General features: G+C 39.5%; 1 protein-coding gene across 1 annotated transcript; it reads right to left on the minus strand.

The window, feature by feature from the left end:
• Positions 1–884: 884 nt before the first annotated feature.
• zdhhc9 (zDHHC palmitoyltransferase 9) lies at positions 885–25,004 on the minus strand (the record flags this gene model as incomplete). The annotated part of the gene is made up of 9 exons (XM_079250547.1): positions 885–1,088; positions 2,949–3,045; positions 3,209–3,312; positions 6,282–6,384; positions 7,357–7,435; positions 7,764–7,901; positions 9,878–10,036; positions 12,983–13,143; positions 24,841–25,004. 9 exons carry the CDS (start codon positions 25,002–25,004, stop codon positions 885–887), a joined length of 1,209 nt encoding a protein of 402 aa, XP_079106673.1.
• Positions 25,005–25,451: the final 447 nt, after the last annotated feature.

The raw sequence follows: 25,451 nt of genomic DNA on the forward strand, positions 1-25,451 counted from the left end.
TGTTTCAATAAGGCACTGTCAGTATGAGTGTCTACGCTCATCAGGCCTTTAGTCTGTCTCACTAGGGCTCAGAGGTTCAACATCACCCGGATTTTATCTATGTGAACGTAAGTTTCCTCAGCTTAAAATGCCAACCTGGTTTTACATCTTTGATTATATAAAAATGTAAGGACAGCTGTTGGTCTGAAATAGGTTTAAAATAAATTTAAAAAAAGATACACATAAATGGCAACAGTATTGAATGCAGCAATATCAGAAAACAAGGTAGATGTTGCCTGGAAGGAGCCTGCAGGATTTTTCAGCAAAGGATTTTCTTTCTGTCTGGACATCATGTGTTCTCACAAAAGTTGAAACTTCATCCACTCTGTTCATAAAGATGCTTGGTTTGCATAGGGCATGTAATATATGCACAACATAGATGACTGTATAGTTTTACACACATCCAGAAATCATACCTTCTGTTTCTGCCAGAGGAGTATATTTGAATTACCCTCCACATTAATGTCTTTATACAATTTTAAATAAAGAATGACTGACAATCAGAGCAAGCCCATTATTTTTTTGTTTTGTTTTGTTTTATCCACTTTCTCCCCATCGTGTCTTTTCCATGCAGTGTTCAGAAGACAGGAAGCTGCTGATTTTCCATTTAATCCCTCCTCCTCCTCCAGGAGTCAAGTGTCAATCCAACAGCTCTGCAGCGACTGCTGGGTAGAGGGGGGAGGAGGATGAGCTGCAGAAGAAGCTCCACTCCTCTTGGGGAATCAAGTGTAAGAGTCAAAATGAGTGAGTGACCCGCATAGTATTCAGACATTGATTAATAATGTTTCAGTTCATGATCAGGCAGGATGCTGGAGGAGAGGCTTTGAGCCGCCCACCTCATGCAGCTAATGGGTATTGTCCTTGGCAATGGATGTCTCTGCATCGGTCTCAGGCGAAGCGAGGGGCGGCAGCTTTTGAGCCGGAGGATGCTCTACTTTACCAGAGGAGCTCTTCTCTTTGGGGGAGGGGCTCTCGGTTACTGAGGCAGCAATGCTCGGCTTGGTGTCGTCAGGTGTGTGCTCATTGGTGATGAGTGGAGCTGTCGTTTTCTGCAGGAAAGACATAATAAGAGTGACTGATAATAAATAGAAATGTTTGGGATATTTTATACATACAAAATATTTGAAACGTGTATTGTAAATATAAATAAAAGTAACTAAAATCCCTTATTAGAAAATGTGAAGTTACATGTTTTATGTAAAAGATTTACAAGGCATGGGCAGAATGTGTTATATCTTTTATGTCTTACTTAACAATGTCTTACTTCAGTTTCTACTGTGATGTGAGTCAGTTCAGGTGGCCAAGGTGATTAAAAAGAAATGGAAATGTACAAGAATGAATGTTTAAAATATTTTATAACACTTGAAAAGTTACTTTAATCATGATGTGAAATACTACATTTTTCATCTCAAAATGTCTGTGAAAAAATATTTTGTGATGTTGTAGCTCCATAGTATGTATATGTCACAGGGTGACGGGTGTGTGTGTGTGTGTTGGAGAGTGTGGAAATGACAGCTTGTGGGTGTGGCTGCAATTCTGCCCTGTTCTCATTCTTTTTTTCTTTAAAATTATAATTTAGTAACAACAAACATCTTGAGAATGTACTTCTACTTTAACATATGTAATATGTTTGAGTTTTTGTTATAGGTCATTACTTTACTGGTCTCATCCACTTGACATCAAATGTGCTATATCTAGTTCCTGGACTAAAATGAGTTTGATACCCCAAACAGTAGAAACCTGGTTGCAACACAGTAACTATAGTATTAAGAAAAAAGTTCAAAGTTCAGGCTAACTCTGAAATGTGCTTTCTGACAAGCAGTGATGAAGTGTGCTAACCCTGCTGATATCACACCATAGACAGTTGTAATAGTGTGTGTATAAAGCAGCTGCGTCAAGAGGCCAAGGAGCTCAACTAGAAAACTGAGTACAGTCCCTTTTTGATAGGACAATGTTTTTTTTAAGTGTGGAGCAAAGAGGACTACAAAGCATTTGACTGGATATCATCAATAGACATGAGTTAGAATTTCAGAAAATTGCTCTCTTAGCATCATGTTTTCACAATCCATGTTTAAGAGAGGTTTATTTATTGGGAGATTAAGACTCCAAACATACCTCGCCTGGGATTCAAAAGCATAAAGCTTTCTGTTGTTTTGTTCTATTGATCTTTTCTTGTAAAGAAACGCTGAAATGTGTTTTTCATTTAACTGATCAACGTGATAAACAAGATACTGTATTTCCTCAGTGCCTTGAAGTAAAAGTTAAGCTGGTAAATGTTTTTGTTCATTCCAAGAACACACTTTTATTCAAACTGATTAATGAAAACCAGAGTTTCTTCAAATGTTATTCCATTGGTATTAATTCTTTCACAGTTAGCTGTTCTCCTCTCTAAAAGTTAATGTCTGCCGTTTTCATTATTGAGTCTTGCACTTTTTTGTCTTCTTCAAGACTGAAAAGTTGCTTGTAACAGTTGCCTTCATGTGTTTGCTTTATTATGACAATAATGTGTACATGCATTATATACAGTCTAATTCTGAGATAACTTTTTAATCACTGCTTGCTGTAACTTTGTGTTGCCTGGTTTTCGGGCACTGGCACATTGTCGTTTGTAAGGCTGTTCTTGATCGGCTTTCTCAAACTTACATTATTCAGTTCTTTATAATCTTCACATTCAGAATTTATGTGAATTTGAGAAGAAACTTTTGATTTTTGTCTTTTGGTTTTATTATTTATTATGCCATTTTAATTTCACATTTAATCTTGCAAGTTTTTGGTATTTTTATGCCTAGGCAACGTCTGCAGTCAGACTATTTTTCCTAGTTAACTAAAGGTTGTTAAAGGTAACTCCTGCGTGTGGGGGAAGGAATGTAAATGAGGAGCTTCAGTGTGAGTTGTGCGCATGAGCTTACTGTAGTTTGTGTCATTGGGTTGTTAAAGGAGGAGGGAACTGCACTGGTTGCAGAAACAGGTGAATCCGCCTGCATCACTCCTCTTCTGTCCAAAACACTAGAGACAGAGACAGAGGGGTTAGTCAGTAAAGGCGTTACTTACCAAAACAAGGACAGAAGCCTCATCGGTCACAGGCACTGACACATGACTCACTGACTAAAGTTAAACATTAAAACAAAAAATAACCTGCCTTGTATGAGACTGTAGTAGCAGAACCTACCTTGGGTATGTGGGCCCACAAAGAACCTCACAGCAGTTTTTAAAGATGTTCTTGTGGCTGTAAGGGTTCTGGACTCTGTTCTTTCCTGACCAGGATCCTTTAATCTGGGCAAACACAACAGATCACAGCACTCATCAGTGGAGCAGCCTACACTACAGTCACTCGGTTCACTCATAAACTTTCTCCCCATCCTTATACCTTATTCAAAAGCATACTTCCATTTTTAGACGTTACTCCCACTGGCGTTGGTTTGACCTACTAAAACTTGTCAGGATTTAATGGTTCCTGGTTTAATAGAAACTCTGTGTGCCAACAGGGGATAAGAGTTTCCCCCATAATAAAAGGATTCTTTAGGACATGACATCGGGCACATTATAAACACAAAACCTTTAGTTAGTTCTCCAATACTTTCCTATTCAACATTGATAAACAATCTGGATTGCAACATTGTGTATTCAGAAATAGTTGGATGAGGAGGGAGCTATACATATAAATATAAATGTATGTATGTATATGTATATATATATATATATATATATATATATATATATATATATATATATATATATATATATATATATATATATATATATGTTGTATAACTGCTGCAGTTAAACAGGAGGTGGAAGCTGATTTAATGCCTGCAGGGCCACAATGTCTTTTAGGTTAAAAATGATTTGAAATCCATGTTCGAGCACACTAAAATGCAACGCCGGATTCACGCAGATCTTGTCATTTTGATCAAGGTACTTAAAGATTTAAGTCGAAATACTTTCAGAAAATTTGCTGTAATACAGAAATATGAGGCTAAACAGGCAACTTAGGTCAAATTTCTATTTACGTAACAACACCCAAGAGGCTGACTGAAAGTTAAGGTTAAAGTCCATCTGTAGTCACTATTATGACTCCCAGGTTGTTCCCAGCAAAGTACTACGAATTGACTGACCCTCATGCAGTCCAGAAAAAAGCTTTGGGTCTTGTATATGTAGGTCACCAGCCAGCATAAGGAGCCGCACTGCTGCATGCCTCTGTGTGCATCTGAAGGTCTGAGTGTGCAAGACACAGATGACTGAGCATGTGCCATCTACAGGAGACTACAGCAGCTATAACACTTAGGGTGCCTTCCCTTTGTTCATCTTTTCTCCTATGTGTATACCCTCCTCTTTCTGCTCCATGCCACAGCAGTAGCTCTGGCTCTGTTCCCAGCTGCTGCAGGTATTGATGCATCTATTATTAGGCCGATCACAGACATCGAAACTGCAGGGCTGACAGCCATTGTTTCAACACCTGGAGCAGCATTACACTGTATGTGCACGCTGCAAGGCTTCATTACTGATTAAATGAACGAAAAAATAGGCCAGCCATCCCACTGGTAAGAAAAAGGGAAATTATAAATTAATCATTGCAACAAAGTACAAGTGCACTCTTCGCTTTCAGGCATCTAGAAGTTCCAACAGCCACCATCATCATCGCTGCTGTTTTTCATCAAACATTACGCAGTCGGATCTGGAAAACACAAGTCTAAATGATGTATACATATGAATAAATAAACAGACACATCAACCCTTCCATGGGTTCATCCACCTGCATCACTCATCATCTGCATCACATCAGCTCTGATCTGTGTGTTTGTTTCTGTGTGGCGACTAAATAACGGCCCTGTACAGCTGAAAACGATCACATCTTTTTGCTTTTCTCTGCTTTTGACCTCAGAGGCATTTTCTAAACATAGCCAACAAGTTAAGAGACGGAAACCAGTGGATGTGTCAACACTTGTAACAAGAATAGCAGAAATTCATACATATATTTAGATGATTAGATAACATCAACCTGCTGCTGAGCACAGAGGAGTCCAACTGCTTGTTTTAGCTTTCAGCAGATTTCACAGAAAATTCAACATATGTTTTTAAGCAAACAAGAAAACACACAAAATACGGCTATTCTTATAAAAGGGGTATGTTTTCAATAGCTGCTGCTATTCCAGCCTGAGTTAACGTCTTGCTTTTTATGTTTGCTTTCCCTTTGGTTTGCAATATAACAGCCGTGTTTAACAAGCTACATTTTACCAGCTCTCTGTCCTTCAGTGCTGAGCGAGGCGGTGTAGTTGTCAAGGTAACAACTCTCCGCTCTCAGAAATTGCAGTGTTAACACCTCAAAGATGAATATTTGTCTTTCACGCCACATGAAACCAGCCTTCTGATCACAGTATTTACAGACATACATTAAAAAATGTTATCTTCATTATTTGACTATACCCCCTGATAAATGTAACAGCAGCCTTCAGTTAAACAGATGTCAAAGTCGTCATCCAAATTTAAATATGTGAGGAATAAAATAATGTGTACATAATTTCTTTAACCCTTTTATTCCTGTCACTAACCTGCGAGGTTGGATTTTTCCTCATTGTCTGAGGTCTGTGATTTTATAAAGCCAGAATTTTATTTGTCTATTTAGTTTAATCTGGAGTAATCCTGGTGTCTTAAATCATCCAAAACTAGCACTCAGTTGTATGGTTAAAAAGAAAAACTACAGAAGGTCAATGTGAATGCAGCCAAAAAGGATTTCATCTGTTCCATCTGTATATACAAAAATATAGTTGTTAGCAACTCAGCAAAGCTAATTAGGAATTTTATCATCTGACATTTATGTATTCACAAAACTGCTTGTGGAAGATCATTTTCATGCTGTCGTTTGCAGAACCCAGATTTGCATGTGGCGAGAGTCAGAGCTAATAGTGTCCAGCAGGATGCACTCAAAGAATTTGCTCCACAGATAAACATGGACACTGTAGACATAACACAGGAATACAAAGTTCCTTGTGTTTTTCCAGGCAGTGAATTATCGTTTAGGTCTTAGTGACTCGATTCTCTGCTTTGGAAACATAACCACCAACCAAAAGAAAAGTCCACTGTAGGTGGTTGTTAGATTGTGTTCTGCCTGACTAAAGGATTGGTGAACAAAAAGTGTATCTGTCTGAGGTGCCTTTCAACACGTTATTTCCACTTTCTACTAAAATGATCAACATCTGAGCAAACACGCAACACTAGTGACAAACTTGTTCAGGAGCACTTACATCCTCATTGGTGGTCTGGTTGAGAGAGATCAGGTAGGTGTGGAAGCCGGTCAGTCCCACCACGGACCACAGGGTGAAGAAACACACCAGTACCTCCAGAACAGTGAGCTCCAGTTAAGAAAACAGCAAGAGATGTTTTTCAGCCTGACTCATGGACATTGATTAAACAGTGGATGACAGGTGATGGAAAAACAACAGGAAATTACATAACAAAACTGGTTTGCAGTCAATCCACACAGCTTCTCTGACAGACCTGTGTCTTACAGAGCCCAGAAAGGGCATTGTTTGTATGTTAGCACTTCCTGTAAATGGCAGTGGAAATGTATACAACAACAGCCAAAAGTGACCTCTAAAGTCTAAACAAAATTGAACTATCAGCGCTTGGAGCTGTTTGACGTTCTTCATAATACAGCTACAGTGTCCTGAAGCTGTAGTCCAATGTGGAAAAAATGTAAAATTACTTTCTTCTTTTGTATCAGCATCTTCTGGTTTAGCAGCGCATAATGGTTTTTGGCAAGTATGATAAGTGGACAGGGGAGCTAAAACGCTACACTCTGTTAGATTAATTAGTAGTCGGCTAGTTGGTCAGGTATTGATTGCTGCTTAAACATTAAATTTAATCAATTCCTTTCAAATTCCCGGTCACGTTTCATTTTAAAAGGCTAAAAACAAAATAAAAAAATAACACTGACCAGCTAGAAAAACTTCAGTATGTTAACAAATTCAGTGAAAGGCTGGTTTAATTCACAACAATAAAAAAAAATTACCTAAAATTATTCTATTACGTTTTAGTTAAAAAAAAAAATGTCAATAGCAAATTTATAATCATAGTAAAAGGTTAAATGAGAAAAAGGCGGTTATTTAATCCTATGCTAACCCTTAAATATAGTCATTTAAAAACTCAGGTCAAAAGGATGTCATTCCTTTTTCCATTAAGTATATCTGGGAACCAGAAGACCCAGGAGCATAAAAACCACTATTGTTTCATGATTATCGGCTAGGCTCTGATAAGATAAGAGATCAGTGGAGACATGTTGACTCCTCGATTCAATCATGTCCGTCAAACAAAGCACACGCAGCAGCACATAAAAACTTTAAAGGATATGTTCCAGGAGTTTCCTTCAAAGTGTTCAAAAAGCCTTTATCCACTGAACCTAAAGAGGGAAACACATGTGTTTAAAAGGACAGATTCACAAGAAATTATACTTGCTGATTTTGATAAAAAGAAGTACAGTAACAAGTCCAAAAGCTAATTATCCTTTCAGCCTTCCTGCTGTCTGTGTCCAGTAAAACCAGGAAGTCAGTGGGTGTGTATGAAACAGAATCAAATCAGGCAGTCGTTCAAGCCTGGTCACAGTTTCAGCCCATGTGCATGATTTTACATGATGAGCTGACTAGATGTTATTAACATGTGACGCATGTCATCCTTCCTGTTTCGCCACATTTTCTAGTTAAATGTGTCACAAGCAGCAGGATACTCACGCATGACCACGTGCACAATGTCAAAGGTGAAGATGTAGATGGTCAGCAGAGAGAGGGACAGCGTGAACAGGTAGAAGTATCTGTAGTTCCTTTTTCCCACACAGTTGCCGACCCATGGACAATGGTGATCAAAACGGTCTAAAAATAAGAAAAAATAGTCATTTATGGTTATCTAACAGATACAATTTTAGAATCAAAAGTGTTAAAAATACACAAGTTTTAGCCAAAGACAGCTTTGTGCATCAGCTTCTGTGAAATCAGAGGCTAAATATAGTGAATGCTTCCTCTTTTCTTCTCCTTCTCTAACATTTGGAGGCGAGCCAAAGGAAAGCAGGGCAGGGCTGAACACACACAAGAGGTAAACATTACTGTACACTTTTCTCTGCAGCATACACTCCCCAGATGGGGTTTCACAATAACATACAGCAAACATCGAGATAAGAAACACGAGCTGCAAGTTTGTAAACATACCGACAAAATGAACAGATCTTTTTTATTTTTGCTGAACAGCACGCAGGTATTTACACATACGCAGTTGCTTTCAGTCTCATATTCACCACCGATGTTGGAGTGGCAAACAAGGCCTCAAAATTTATGGTATATGTCTTCTACTTTACATCTAAGATGTAGCTTAGGAAGAAGAGCAAATATTTACTACCTGGAAAATCGGTGACATCAGACATTAAAACTCCCAAACACACCACAAACATGTTGTGTGAACAATCTAATGATCCGAGGACATAACTGTCGATCGCAAACTTGGCTTTAAACTGTGGGCTGTTTTTCTATATGACATGACATAAACACAGGTAATTACTCTCTAGTGGCTTTTGTAATTTATTAACTCTTTCTTCTTTTACACCTTTGGTCAAGTTCACATTGGAGCTGTAAGTCCAACCTGATTATGTGAGTGGATACAACATCTGTCATTTCAGTGCCCAGAAGTTCCCTGCTGGCATAATGTTGTTTACAGCTGCATAAAAAACAATTAAACCAACTTTTTTTGTACCTTCAGTACAAACATAATTTTGCTAAACATGCTTGGTATAATATTTTTTTTTCCATAATTGTATATAGTTTTATAGTTATAACATTTTACCAAAACCATTGACTTATTAATAACTTCATGTTTATGTTTGTTGCATGATTCATTTACATTAACTTAAAACAATGTCTCTGACCACTCTCCTAAGTACATAGCTGTACAGGGCAACAGCCAGAATAGCAGTACAACCATTCTTCACACCTCTCAGTCAATATTAAAGCTGTGGGCATTTCTCTGGCTTAATAAATAAGCTAAAGTTTCACTTTTTAACATGCAGTGATTCAGGAGTTTGAAGATGAACAACAGAACCGAACAACCCATAAACAAGCATCCACCACAGCAACACTTTCTGGCTGTTTTTTTTTTTTCAAATATATAAATATATATTAGATTCCAAATAACACGTTCACAGTTATGGACAAAGTAAACCTGGTACCTGTAATTACACAGGGACATGGCCCACTGATCTGAAATGCCAGACTTGTGTAGGGGTGCGTGTGTGTGTCTGTTTTGTACATGTATTTGTAGCAGGTGGACACAGACAAACCAGTGTTCACAATGACTGGGCATTTATTCCAGCACTAAGGCTTCACTGTCTCCTTTCATATTAGCTACGATGCTACGCTTCAAACACATTCCTCAATCATCAGCAGCCAAATCACTGTGAAGCTTAAAGATGAAACAGCCATAGACACACACACACACACACACACACACACACACACACACACACACACACACACACACACACACCAAAGTGCCTCTGAAAATCAAGTCATTTCTAAAAATTAGGAAGGTCAAAAACACGTCTCCCTGTGAGATTTTTAGCGCATTTATACATTCATTTACATTTCTGCAAACCTCTGCAGCCTTGCTGCTTATTTTTCAATCATTTCACTACAGAGAAATGAATGCAGAGGTCATAAGGGTAGTGCCTTCACCAAAAATCCTGTCTGCAAGCTATTTTACCCCACAAAACTTCACTCTGCCTAACCTCAGTGAACCCACCTCACCTTGGGAAGCCTTTTATTTGAGCAGGACTCCTGATGGCAGATAAGACATTTCTTACCAACACAGTTGTCACAGATGCTGCAGTGAGACGCTCGCGGTGGTCGGAAGATCTTGCAGGTGTAGCAGTACTTGAGTTTGACGATCTGATTGTTGATCTGGACGTTACGGATTCGAGGTGGCGGTCGCTGGCCTGCGGGGACATTCCCATTGGCAGCCTCTGTGGAAAAAAAAAAAAAAACAGAAGAGAAGATAAAACTTCACTGAGGAGGAGATTTTATCTGCTAATTGTACTGCACCTTGTTGTGGAGGACAAAAACTCACAGTTCACCTGCTGTATCCTTCTTAAAAAGGCTGCAAGCTATGTGAGATTTAGTGACAATATAGAACATAAATCTAAATAGCTGAACATTGAAAATGTCTGGGAATCTCAAGATTGGGTCAATACAGTACTGGCAACGGTAGATGTCTGATCACTGCTGAGCTGCTACTGTTATTCATTTCCAACCTTAAAAGGAAACAGCTGTACTTGGATTTAAACTAACCGTCCTGAAAACGTTTACTACAAAAGATCTGTTTCAGCACAGCAGCTATTAACCAAATCAGATTATTATACTTTTATTATATGTGAAAATGAAGATGTATCTAATTATCTTATACTGTAGGAGCTGGGAAGACAGAATGATCACAGTATTGCTGGCAGGAGTTTTTGAGAACAACTGCTGTGTAAAAATCTACTATTAAGATGCTGCAGTAAGCAGACATGAATGTGGACTTAATGGAAGTAGGTCAGCATGCTCATTTGATTTTCTGGAGATACATTAAGATAAAAATAAATAAAAAGGAAATGGGGTTTCGAGATCTAGACTAAAAAATTTCAAAAACAAAATGTTTACAAATGAGCAAAGGGGGATTTAACAGCTTATACAAAGTGCTCAATAAATATTCTCTGCCATGTAAAACATGCACGTTTTTCCAAAGATTTAGATTTACAAGCTTCTATCGAAGCAGTCTGCAAAGTAGGGAAAATATTATTTTCTAACAGGTTAAAATACCACGCTTTATACAGAATGTAGGATTAGAAGCCCTCAGGATAAACCAATGAAGAATAAATTCGTGAGTCATCACTCATGGGGAATGATCCTACTCCTTCGGGCGGCACGACTCGATTTGCTAGTAGCATTATATATTCCAAGAGGATGCATCTCATCGTATTAGCATTCTCCCTCTGGGACTAGTGCTAAAAGGCAGAAGGGACAGAGCACTAAGGCTGCGGCAGCTTCATCAGCATGCCTGCTTTCAGTCAACCCTCATTTCCAACAGGAAAGAGCAACTCCAATACTTGAAAAAAAAACATACTGCATAATATTTAGGTACGCCGGATGAAAGTCAGAACTATAGAAAGGTGACTCATTAAAATAAAAGCCAACATGGAGTTAGTCAGCAAAGCTTTGGGTCACCATATGGCACCAGAGCAGCTTCAGACAAGCTGGCACGGATTCTGCAACTGTCTGAAAGCGTTTGCTTCCAACGGAAGATATGGTGCTGTGATGGTTTTAGAAGAAGGCAAACTCGACAGTCTAAAACCTTTTATAGTTTCTCAGCTGGGTTCAAATTAAAAGGCCAAAACATGGCATTTGTATTTAATACTCATCAAACCATTCAGTGATCAGTCAATTTTTCGTTTGATAAATGATAAACCACAACATGGTTCATCATTTATCACGGTCATGGCAGCCAAAGTGCCATGGTTTACTTTCTGAAGCAGTGTCAATCTGCATGCAGAATATGTAGTAATGAGAATAGCTCTGACTGTAAGCTATTTCATCCACAGAGGGGCCTAAACCTTTGTCATGAGCAGTGACCAGTCTCCACCCATGTCTCTTGTGATGGATGGTACAAATAACAAAGAACACATAAGACTGATGCAGGCACGCAGCAGGAGGCAAAGAGACAGGGTGAAAAAGAAAAAAGGTCTTTATCTTTTAGGCTGCAAACAAACAGTTGGTGAGCATTTTTAGCAAAATAAGCAAATATAGTTGAAACATAACCAAGCATCACAACATGATGCAAAACAAATATCAAAAAAGCAACAGAACTGCTGCTGCCTGCTTGCTGTTTAGCAAGCCATAACACTAAAATATTTATTTCTCCTAAATACTTCCAGTTGAGCTGTTTTCACCTTGTTTCCAACCTGTATCTCAGGATGTCACTTCATGCAAGCTGCTCCCCAGATGAAGATGATGTAACAGCCCATAAACTGTCATCATTCATGTCAATGACATAACTTCGAATGAATGTAAGTCAAGGAAGGTGGCTGATGCGTTATCAGCAGTGATAGTGAGGAGTAGTTCAGCACACATGAAGAACTGAGGAACAAGTGAGGTCATGTGCTCCTCAAAGTGCCAGAGTCTGCTGTCGCTCATTGAGCATATCACTTCGAGGTTTTACTCCTTTGTGTTATTTATAAGAGCCAATACTGAGAATCATTGGAAATGGACGGTCATACTTTAGATTCACATCGTCATTTTATCTCCTTTTTTGCATGTCACCAACATGGGGCACAGTCAGGACAAACAGATCTTTTGGGGGTATTCTTTATGGTATTTAATGCTTGTCATAAAGTGAAATAAAAATTGTTGTATTGCATTTAATGAAACAAATTTACTGAATTCCAGTTTCAACAGAACTAAAGCAGAAATAGCAGCTGACCAATCAGAACAGGCAAGGCTGTTTTAAGAGATGGACATCCTCCCTCATCTTTCCTGCAAACATGCAGAGATAAGCACTGCAGTGGTGACTGTGTGGGAACTTCTCTCTGCAGCCAAACACTATCCTGTGAGTCTGGTCACAGTGAAGCAATGCTTTAAATCTGCAGGTCAGACAGAAAATAAATGCTATATAATGTCATCGCAGCCATGTAGCTTTCATGTGATTCTCTGCCATTTGGCTGTACTTTATTAGTTAAACATTACTTATAAAAGTACTGATGTACATGGATGCTGCAACAACTAAATTTCCCAACTTGGGACCAATGACGTACTTCTATCTATCTCTCTATATATCTATCTATCTATCTATTATAAGGGGTCTGAAGGAAAGAGTTTAGGTGGTGACAAAAAAAAGTGAAAATGACAAATTTCAGGGAACTATTCCTGCAACTCACCAATTTCCATCTCAATGAATGTGGCCTCCTCTGGAAGGGCCCGCGGCAGAACCCCAGGGTCACTGAAGCTGGTCCTCAGCAACATGGCCATGACAAACAGGAAGAGCACGGCAGCAAAAACAGGGATGGCAGGAGACAGATGGACAGCCAGGTACGGGCATCTGTAAAACAGGATTGTTAAGGTTATTTCTGATTTGTTGTCACAGCTTTTGTGAAATGCCAAACATGTTTTACGATAAGATAATACTGTCCAAGTACTTGCTCCTTTTTTTTTATTTGCGTCATAAAATAAACAACATTTTGAACTTTTGAATAGTCTAAGCAAGACATTTGACTTCCTTGAATCAGGAAAAATGTGATTCATCATGACAAGACTTGATGACTGCAGACAAATGTATGAACCTTCTGAATGTGAGCCTTCATACAAAAGACAAGAAATGACAAAACCATACACATTCTGAGCTGGTGCTCAGAGCATGAGGTCATGAACTGTGAGAGCGGCCCTTTCTGTGGAAGTCGGTGCTGTGAATAAACAACTCCATGCCATCCTTCACTCCCCCCGCCTTCTGGAGGAGTATAGAAACATTAGCATAGCTCAGTGTGCCAGGCCTTTGGGCTTAGAGCCAGTAGGGCTCCTCCAAACCGCCTGCTGCTCGGTAACAGATGTGAGCTGCAGCGCAAAGTGCTGCAACAAAGCGGAGCAGCAGCGACAACAAAGCCTTCAGCATGCAGTTATTAATAGTTAAACCATGTGACCTTAACTCCCTGCCATGAGCCCATGATCATATATTCAAAAGACAATGCTGTTATTGCAGCATAGGATGGAAAAACAGAACAACTTCTGCATTGCATGTTATGCTAATAATTACCCCCACACAACTATCAGGATGTAGTTTTTTCATACATTATTCTCTTTTTTTGTCAGGTTAATTATTACATGGGTTCAGGATAAGTGAGCATTTTATATATAATTCAGCTGGTGGATCATCATAAGATGAATCTGCAACTACACACTAGACTAGGTGGTATTAAAACAAAAAACCAAAGATTGGATCTTCTATAATTTGAATAAAACTTTACATTTGTAAGTTTGTACGATTACAAGCTGTAAATCGATCAGGCTAAAGATTAAAACCTATGGCAATGTTTCTGATTGTTTTCATTCATTCACTTAACTGCTTGGTTCAATTCAGGGTCGGGGGAAGCTGGAGCCTATCCCAGCAATCACTGGGCAAAAGGCAGGGTACACCCTGGACAAGTCCATCTGGTTCTTAGCAAAGCAAATCTGAGTGGTTGGTTTCAACATTGTAGCCCTTAAAAGGTGAGATGCAATTTGCAATGGCAGTTTCCATACCCCCTTCATGAATACAAGTGTTTTTTGATGGGGTAAATACTATTTATCTTGTCTGTAATGAGTTACCCTGAGGATCCGTAATTCAGCCACACACAGGGAGTTCTGGACAAATGACCAGTTTATTGGTGGAGGAGTATGAACAGAAGATCAGTCCAGGGGAATGGTCTGCAGAAGAAACCAGGCAACAGCTGGGAGGTAAACAGGATGGCAAAATACTCATCCAGGCAAAGACAAGGCTCAGAGATCCAAAGACAGGCAGGGTCAGTAATCAGAAGATCCGAAAGGTAGCGGTATCCGTCGAGGGCAAGGCAAGGAGGGTAATCCAGGGGCATGAAGCAGAGGGTCGGCAACTGAGGAACAATCTGTAGAACGCTGGAACAAAACTAGACATAGGTCTGACTATTATCTGGCAGAAAATGAGGGATTGGAGGGAGCTTAAGTAGGCAGTGAAAGAAAAGGAAACCAGGTGAACTGAATGAGGTAGCAGAGGCAATTAGGAAGCCAGCAGGTGGATCGAGTAATCAGTGATGAGCGCCAGGAGATCAGGGTGGCAAAAACATGACATTGTCACTCCATCACTGCCCACTGTTCATAACAAAAGCACACGCTTACAGTAGCAGGAGAGTTGTAGGTCACACAAACACAAAAGTGAGAGGTTGACAACTTATCAAGCTACTTTAGCCTCTATCAGACCTGCTCTGCTCTGTCAGGGAAGCATTTCTTTTCTAACCTTGAAAAAAATAAAAAGTTAAAAAGCACAGCAATGACGCTGAGTAAAGAAGTGCCAGTAAAAACATGAAGAGATAACAAAGTCCACCTTTTCCTTTCCTACTGTACAGATCAACCTGGTGTGTCAGCATACCTGAGTAGTTATGACATACAACGGGATACACCAGCTGAACCAGTCTGAGCAGTTTTTCTGTTGTGTCTTACTTGCACTAACGGAAACAATGAGAGTGGCTCCGATCAATAGATATTTCCCCTGTTAAGTGTGTTTACGCCTGATCTTTGTGCAGAAACATCAGAGACACAGATTCAGGCTGAGGGGGGACGCAGCCCGTCGATCTGTGTAATTCCTGTAATGATGACTGGTAGCTTTTCAAGTCACACTCTATCATCACTTCCCATCAAACACCCCCGATGGTCAAATCCTATCTAGGTGTGCCCGTTCCCTCAGTTGTTGAGGTGCTGGAGTGTGCTGGTGGAGTGATGTTGGGTGCTCATCAGCTGCAGCAGTAAAACTCTATTTAAACAGGTTGTTTGTCCATGAGGGAAAATGCTTCCCAGGAACAATAAGTCAGATTACACTCACACAACACTTTTAATCTATTGCTTTTCTTAAGTGAACTTTCTATCATTTTTTTAAATATATTTTCTGCCAAGTAGCACCCATATAATGTTCAAATCTATTCATGTGAATTGAAAAGTAAATGTATAAAGAAAACTATCAGTGGTTGTTAACTTACAGCAAACTCAGGTTGTTATTTCATGAGCTTTGAGCTTTTTATTAAACCATCCTTGTTTTCCAAATAAATGTTCCTTCAGTTGTACCAGGCATTAAAAATGATAAGCTAAACTTCTGCTTAATGAGACTTTGACATTATACAGTACTTTGGCCAGATTGAAAGTGCTGTGTCTGTAAATGTACTAAATGATAATAAAAACTTGTATGACTGTTTGGAGTCAATTATTCAATTCATAGTCGCTGTTATAAATCTTGTTTAATAATTACTGTGCTGTTCATAGGTCAGCATTAAAACCAGGAAAACAGGAATTATAGGGTGAGTACAAATACGAGCAAAACATGAGCAAACATAAACAAATGGCTTCTTGATAATGACCGTTCCATGGAAACCGTTCTTGATAAGGCTGCAGTGAAATTTAAATCGATCACCTGAAGGTCCAGAAGTGTGTCTCAGATCCTCTGTCAGGTCTTTCAGGTGTTCAGTTTCTTCAGGACATGACGCTCACATAGCTTTCATATGCTGTCAATGTGTGTGGGGTTTTTTATTAGACACGCCCATTCTTCTTTTGTCCTCCACTTGTCCAGTTTCTCTACAATTTTTAGAAGGACTTTATACTGGACATCATGATTAGATATGTCACATTTTCAGCAAACACTTTTTTGGTGCAACAATTTTTTTCTTTTATCTGTGCAACTAAACAAATGTGAATATGCTGCTAATTAAAGTATTCAAATTGACTTTTTGCTAAATTGTCTGTTATGTGTAGAGTCAACACTAGTCCATCCCTTGATATCAAAACATAAAGACAAGGATCTTGGCTTACACTGTTTTACACAAAGCTATATTTACTGTTATGGTCGGCTACCCGTGTCTAAAAACCAACTCATTGGGGCTAAAGTTGGGACTCTCCTGCGCCGCTTGCCTCGTCACCAACAGCAACCAGGGCAAACCATCCACCTCGTCAGCCTTCTGAACACAAAAAGCCTACAACAAAGATTTAAGCATCTGATGGAACCATTCCAGTATACCCTGACTGCACACGATACACTGTGGATTGGTTGCACAACAGTCTTAAAACCTGGGCAAACAGGTGAGAGGAAAAGTCACAACCCCAATCACGATGACTTTGTGAAAATGTGACATATCTGACTGAGTCAGAGCCCACACTGCAGACTTCTCCGTGAGCGAGTACAATGAGTAAGTAGCAGGATACCTGGTACTCTGACAAATAGCGCTCAAGAGATACAACAGGGCACCTGAACTCAAAAGGGTTAGGGGTCTTACACAATCAATAAGCAAAGACTTAAATGGCTGGACCACAGCTGGAATGGGGCACCACAGAGCCACTTTAAGCTTCTGATTAGGTTCATCTGACAAGTATGGCATATTGTAATATGTGGTGCCATTTATTTTTTCATCTGGGGCCAAAAACATGCCTCTACATGTAATCATTTTTCTCCCTGACGCCATATGCAACGAGTCATTATGGGAGACCCTTATGATCAACTGATGGAAGGACCTGATAAACTAGCTCCCTTACGAAGCTTTCATTACCGCGGATCACATCTTCGCCACAACACTCCATCCCTAACTAGCTTTCCATGTTCTTCACCTCATTCACAGGGAGAGCGGACTGAAAAAATGATAATCATGTAGAGTCAGCACTCTTATCTCACCTGGTCACACTGAGAGATAAAGTAGGAATGTTGAAGAGGCAAAAGACAGGCCACCCTAACTCGTCTTCCGAAAGCGCAGGATGTGACAGTGCAGCACGGGCTGCAGAACGTGTCACCACATAAGCATGGAAAACATCAGGATACACCTTCTCCGTTTCATCAGGGCTCTGCTCAGCGGCGGCACTGGAGCCACCAGCGGACACCGTAGCTGCTCAGGCCAAACTCAGCTTCCCACCACGCCAGTCTCCAAAATCACAGCTACACCATCCACGGGCAGAGCAGGATGGGCGCTCGTTTACGCCTGCCCAACAAACAGCTCAGAATGCAGAACAAGCTTGTCCACCGGCGTGTGAAACACAGACATGCCCATGCTACCACAAGCTAGTGTCACTCAACAGGGAACAGCAAGACAGAAGATAGGATTGATGAATGGGGTGGAAGAAAATATTGATGTACTGAAATAGGACAATCTTACATCAATATTCAAAATCACTGTGTTGATATTTTAAAAGTAATTTACTGTTTATATATAAACATTAACAGTGGTGGTTCATTTTTGTATTGCACTTTAACTCGTTTGTTGGTTAATGTTTACATGAAGAATCCTAAGCACTTTAACTTTTTATATTGATGTAAATATGAAAAGAATATTAAAAGTGTTATGATTATATTTTGCATCAAGCATACTTTCCTTTAGGAAAAGGCATACTTGCCTTTGCTAAGACTTCCAATGGCTCTTTATGACAAAAAATGACAAATTCTAGCCGAACCCTGACTACCCCAGTGCTCTGAAAACACTGCTGGACATCCTAAAATTTACCCACTGCCTGCCGACTCATTGTGGCGAACTTCCAGGTGTGCAAATCTATGCCACCTCTTTTGGTCAGTACATACTTATCAGCCAAAGAGGCATCCTGCGACACTGTACTCACTTTCTGCCTGACCCATCACAACTGTAAACTTGTTTTTAATTTTTAGTTAAATGCAGGGTTTAAATATGCAAAAAATTCCATTCTGCTTTTACATTACATACATTATTACATTACATTACATGATAAATTCTGTTGCACAGCTATGCTAAATCAGTGGGTTGCGACACAAATTCAGTAGACAGCATATTATTGAGAAGACATCAGACCTGAGCTATTTCCATACAAGATCCAGTTTGTTACTTAACAAAGGAAAACATGGTGGTCATATTAGATCACTTGTGAAATAATGATGTCTTATTAAACATGAAAAAGAGACAAGCTACTTTCAGCTAATTTTACGTGTGTGTATATGAGAATGGTGGGAGGCATTCGCTGCTTTAGGGTGTGTCTGCTCTCTTGCAGACTTTGATCTAGAGGATCCCCCCACTCTTCACTCAGGATGACTCTGACATACTAAGCTTTTAAAGAATGAATAACGCTTCACTAAAATCACTTCAAAGGTCTGTTATGGAACCCTGAAACCCAAATTTAAAATGTTATCACATGAAGAATGGTGACTCATGACACCTCACGTGACATCTCACTTTTGTTAAACATGTAGAGCCTTTCCTATATTAATACTGAAAGGTTGTAAGCTGAAGTCATCCTGCGTGGCTGATACTACAACTGACTTCTGTACTTACTGTGCAGGTAGACCAGAAGGGCCACGGTAACAGCCTTCAGTTGTGCAAATGTCAGGGCTGGACTGTGAGCCCGTCTTTCTTTCTTTTAACAGATACAGAGATTACACAACTTTAGGAGCCTCAATGTTTCCTTCCACAGTACAAACTGTTGAGTAGTGTAATCACTTTTCGCCAGTTTGTGATCTTATGTTTAACAATTACATTAAAAAAAGGGGGGGGGAGCCCTTTTTTCTCCAAAAAATGCTTCTTGATTAAAACATCCATAAATAGCACCAACATTTAATATATGTAGATATCTAAATTTAATAAATGTACATTATACAGTCTGAATGAAAAATTTCACTTATGCTGCTTAAGAAGAGGTTTGTCTACATGTCTCAAAAATAGTCAGAAATCGTTCATGTTTGATTCGGATTTTGACCTCTAGATCTGAAGCTCTGGAGTTTATAATCTGTTGTCCAGATTAAAGCGGCCGTTCTTCTTATGTAACATTTAAATACTATACGAAAGGGACAAAATATCAGAGCCAGCATCATGGATCGTTTACCAGGATTAAAGTTGTGATCACAGCTGTTGCATAATAACACATCCAGCAAAAGAAATCAAAACTAATGACTAATCTGACATTATGGGGAAAAAACTACACAAAACATGACTAGTGATTTAACTGCATGATCAGACGTATCCTCAGTATGCATTTCCCTCAAGTGCAGCATCTTTCACAAACCAGGCCAATAGAGGGGAATAATCAAAGTCTATCTCAGTAACAGGATGTGGGCCAAAATATATCACTTCATCCTCCATGAGCAGCACTCTCCTCCTGGCAGAGAAGTTTCCAGAGAACAAAGCCTGCAGATCACTGTTACTGTAAATGGAGCATGTACTCTGAATAGAGCATAAATCATGTTATTGCTCATTTAGCCTCAGCTGGATGCTGTTTCCTCATTGGCTAGCAGGGAGACAGGGTGGGGTCAGATGCTGAGAGAAGCTCATGGGTCGGTTACAAGATCTCCCCTGACTGCAACCGCTCACTCTGCAGGCACTGCCCTGCACCTCCACCACTTCTTTGTAAGATCTTCACACCAGAGGATGTTTGTCTGCCAAAGTGAACACTATCACTGTGTGTATGGAAGTAGACACGGCACAGATACAAACACCAGACCCATTATATGCACATATGCTTCCCCAGCCAAGTAGCTAAGTATCCCGTGGTGGACAGCTGACACAGTGTCCTTGTGTTCCCATTTCATGTTTGTTCAACTGAGCTCCATGGGTGGCTATCCGCATGCATGTAAGCATACGCACACACAAAATGCACAACCAATCTAGTGAGCAAGCATTTCCATATATACACAGTTCAAAGCCCTGTGTACACCACAGATAACATGTTTCATAGCATATAATACCTGGTTTAATAGGAGGATAAAGGATAAGTCCATCCTGGACAGTTGAAAAATCAACAACAGCGAAGCTGGGCCCACCTCTTCAGTGACTAATCTGTTTACATGTTCCTAATGACTCTATTTGTGTATTCTGATCTTTTCCGCAATTTAGTTCAATTTAAAGCTTGGAAAAATCATTCAACACACTCTGGAGAAAACAGTGAGATGTATGCTGGACTGGTGCTGGATTTGAGCCAGAGAAGGCAGGACACTGTCCTCCATGTTGTCCCTTCGATACCACAGTACAGCATGCAGCTCAACCTCAAACCCACTTCACGGGATAAATTGGATTTTGTGTGTGTGGAAAAATTCTGTTTTAAATCATCAGCAACAAAATGATAAACCATGGCTGCTGCAGCCCGATGCCTGGGAACAGTGACAATATTTTGAATAATAAGCTGATTATAGCTTATTAATAAATAATAATGCAGAGGTTGTGCTGCTTCAGTTTAAATCAGGGACCCGGTTACATAAATGTAATATTTTCTATAATACCATTTACCAACATTAAATAAAATAAATAAATGCAAATAAATTAATAACAGCAACAACAAAAAAGGCTCAAACACCATATTCTCCACCTCATTCCTTCCAGGTCTGGGTGGCTGAGTGCATGCAACTCACAGCAGCTAACATAGCATCAGTGGTTTTAAAAGGTTCACTGCTATTGTGATAATTAAGACTCGGCAGACACTATGTTGCAGGTTTCAGGTTTAGAAGTGCTTTTAGCTGAAAACACAAAACACACTATTTACCTACCAGCATTTGCTGTTTCTCTTTGAGGTAAACTGAACAAACACCCCCAGTTTTCCAAAGTAAAGTAATCCTTTTCAGAACTCATATAGGAAAAGAAAAATAGTTGAAAATGAGACATTTCACTCCTCCATCTTCCCTTTCAGCTTTGTCCCTTTCTCAAGGGGTCGCCACAGCAAATCCCCTGCTCAAATCTACCAGTGTGGCACAGAAGCCGTATTTGCACATTTTCATCGACATGTTTAACGTGTCCTCCTAGCAGTCGCATCAGTGGAGGGTTTAAACTGCTGACCTTCAGGTCAGTGAACAACCATCTTTACCTCCTGAGCCACTGCCACCCCTAAAATAAGACAGTTCATTCATTTCTGAACAAGATTAGTGCAGTTTAAATTTGATACCTCCTTGAAAAAGTTGAGAAGGGGCAACTAAACACTGGAAAAGTAACTGGAAGTGAAAAAAAAAAAAAAAAAGGAAAGGAAAGAAAGAAACAGCTGGACAAACAAGATCACAAGATTAGGTATAAAAGAATACTTTAGAGAGGCAGAGTCTCTCAAACGTAAAGAGTAGCAGATGTTAAATAATCTGCTTCCACATACTCTGGAGCAATTTGAGAATATTGTTCCTTATTATGAGCTTGCAAACATTTTGAATATTCACGATCCAGAAAACAGCTTTCTCGACGAAGACCTCGCACATCGAATACAGCAGAAAAGAGGCATGGCTTCTTAGTTCAGTCCAGGTACAGCACCAACCTGCCTGGAGTTCAGATCTTTCACCACCTGAAAGCATGTCTTGAAAGTGCGTCTTGAAACAACAGAAAATTCAGGAGCTAGAATCGCATTTCATACATCCAAAAGTCGATCAACTGGTCTCATCAGTTCCCATTTACAGACTTGGTAAAATAAAGAGATGGTCTTTCAACATGTTCTTGCCCCAACTTGTTTGGAAGTGCTTTGCTGCCACAAAATTCAAGATGAACTAATATTTCCGTTTACATTTGATGTTTTGTATGTTTTGCTGTGAATAAAATGTTGCTCATCAGGTTTTTCCAGTTTTTTTTTCCTGGGGTGGGGGGCTGTTTAAGAGTATATTGATTAAATTAAACAACTTATCTAAACTACTTTTCAGCTCTGAGAATGTATGATTGTTAAAGAACAAGAACAATTAAATGATCAAACAAGAGCCATTCAGTTGCATTCGAAATAGCAAAAGCTATGCCAGTCTACGATACCACAAAAAAACCAGTGCTTCATCGTTTTAATGCTTCAGATCATGCAGTTTTTCTGCAGAAGCCTTTTGCTCAGACAGAGGCTACAATCACATTCATGTCTTGTAGTCATGTAATGCCATATCTGACAATAACCCCCATGTTGTCTGAGTCTAATCTCGATTTCAATATCCCTCCACCCACGCAAGGCAATTACCTTCCACTGTATTATGAACATAGCAGGCTGACGACCCTCAAGCCATTATCAAAATGCTTCCTCTGAGCTCTTGACGCTCACGTTAATCAGTATCGTCTCTCTCTTTCTCTTTCTCTAAGCTCCTAGCCAGACAACAGCTCCTTATGTCCAGGCTCAAAGGAAAGCAGGAGACCATTAATATCCAACACAGATAGATGAGAAGGCCCAGCACTACGCGAGAGCAACTACACACTCAAAAATAGAGGTACCAGCTTGTACCTAAAAAGGTACAAATGCTTGTCGCTGGGGGTGTACTCTTTTGAGAGACATTTCTGTACCCTTCAGTTCTGGTCTATTTTTGTACCTTATCAAGTTCAACCTCACCTTATCAAGTTATGTTTTTTATGTTTTACACTGCATTAGGCCTGGTCCATGCCACTTAGCAATATTATTTTTAATCTAGAAATAATCTTCAAAAACTCAAAACACTGACATTGTGGGCTACAGCAAGAGTTGTGCATCTAAACCGGTCTTAACAATACATTTCTTTTGAGGCGACTTTTTAAAACTTTTTTAAATAAACTCATCAAATATCAGTTGTAATGTAATGTGGTGAAGTCGTAGGGATTGACTGGTTGCTGAAGAAAAGCTGTTAAAAGTCCCAGTGTGCACTATACGTTGTAAAAAATAGTCCCGGTACGCAAAAGGATAGAATTTAAAAGTGCCGGTACTGCGTACCGCTGCATACCGGCCCACTTAAAGCACTGTTGCTAACAATAGTTTTTGTCACGACAAACATTTTTCAATGCTGCAGGTACCCTTATGGTTAAAATGGTACAAATTTGTACTTTATGTCACTTTGAACCCTTTTTCGTACTCTGAAGGTGTGTTTCTGGTCTCTTAAAGACCAGTCTTGTACTTTTGAGAGAACATTTCTTTAAAATGTACCTATAGGTACAGAAATGTCCTTATCTTGCACCTCTATTTTTGAGAGTGTACTTTTCTTATTTGTTCTAAATGGATTTGACATAAAAGCTGCATAAAATCCTGTGGTCAAGAAAAAGAAACCCATGTAGTACTGCAGGATTCTGTGCTACATATTCAAGTCTTGTGCAGACAAGGATATAAAGAACAAAGAGGAAATAAAAAAAAAAGAGTTAGTAAGACTGAAAGTAGAAGTAGCATGGGTTTATGTATGGTGTTGTTATAAACACATATCAGTATAGCTTATAACTGTCAGGACATGAAAAATCTGAGTAAGTGCAAATGTTTGCAAATATAAAGAACTTACTGAGATATATAGTCAGAAATGCTGAGACCACAAAAGAAAATGCAGCTTTTCTGTCTGAAATCAGGTAAAGCTGGACAGCTTTTACCCCTTTAAAACCTTTCTCTGCCAAATTGTGAATATTGACACTCAAAAAACATGGGTTCAGAAATTTTAAAGAAAAATTCTTTGTTGTTACTAACGAAAGCTATGCAGGAGGTTACAGATGAGCTACAACAAAAGCATCAATACACATTTACAAATGCTGCATCAGGCAGATAAAGTACATACAATGGCAATAACATAAGATAAAACGGTGGACCTTAATCACTGCATCATGTGTGTATGCGCAAGGACCTCATATTGTAATGTTGAAATATTAAGCAAAATAAGTTTGGGTTCCAGATTTTCAGCTAAATAAATGGGGCAAATTCAACACCACACATGAAGGCTGGAAAGATTTAACAGCTGCTTGTGGCAGCTGTCACTTCAAGCAAGAATTTCTTGATGGATCAGTAAAACTGTGGCCTTGCTCAGTGAACTGTTACTATCATTTTATAACATTTTGTAGACTGACTTTTGCCCAGTCTCCTAATACTTTATGGATAATTATTCCCATGATCTAAAATAACGTCCTAAAATGGTTTTCAATGAAATGTTTAAATACTGACTGAAACTAAATAAATTATTTAGGAAATAATGCTGCAGTTTTCGTTTCTATCGATTAATCGATCAATTGATGCGGGTCTAAACCTGGTAAAAGCTGGATAAGGTTGCACACTGGACACAATGGAAACGGGCTGGGCTTGGGGAGCCTGATAAGCACTTTTTGAGGCAGGTGATTAGATGGTCTTTAGATGGTCTAGGACTCAAACGACTTACTCGAAGGCGAAGAAGAGAGAGCAGGTCCCGACGATGAGGAACAGAGTCAGGTAGAAGACCCCTTTTTGCCGGGCCATCATCACCCTCCCGTCGCAGCAGAAAGTGTTCTTCCCCGGGAGCTTCTCCCATTTTCGCACTTTTCGCGTTATCATCACCGCCGACATGGTCCCCTCTTTCCTTCTTTGGCTTAATGTAAACTGTCACAATATAATATGCCTCGGACTATAATGGTCAGTCAAGAAACAGACAGTTATATCAAAGAGGTTTGCACAAAGAGACCGCTGGGAAGCATTTTCTATCGGTTAAAGTGTCGCAGTCACATCATTAATGTTTTTAAATCCATTCTTTCCCTTGTTTACTGCAGCGTGTCATTCCCACGGTGAAGCTTCCCTCCTGCTCCAGCAGTCTTAATCCCTCCACGGTCCAGTCAGAGCTGCGGATCACCAGAAATCCATCCAAACCACTGCGACAGATGTTTCCTACCCAGAAGCAAGAAAATCCAACCGTGGCTGTGGCATCACCAGAGTGGACCTTGACCGCTTGACATTCATATAATTTTGATAAATCCTAAATGAAGCGGCTGCTTCTGTTCACAGAAATAGGATTCTAAC

Source organism: Telmatherina bonti (assembly GCF_933228915.1).
Source record: "Telmatherina bonti genome assembly, chromosome: 12".
Classification (NCBI taxonomy): Eukaryota; Metazoa; Chordata; class Actinopteri; order Atheriniformes; family Telmatherinidae; genus Telmatherina; species Telmatherina bonti.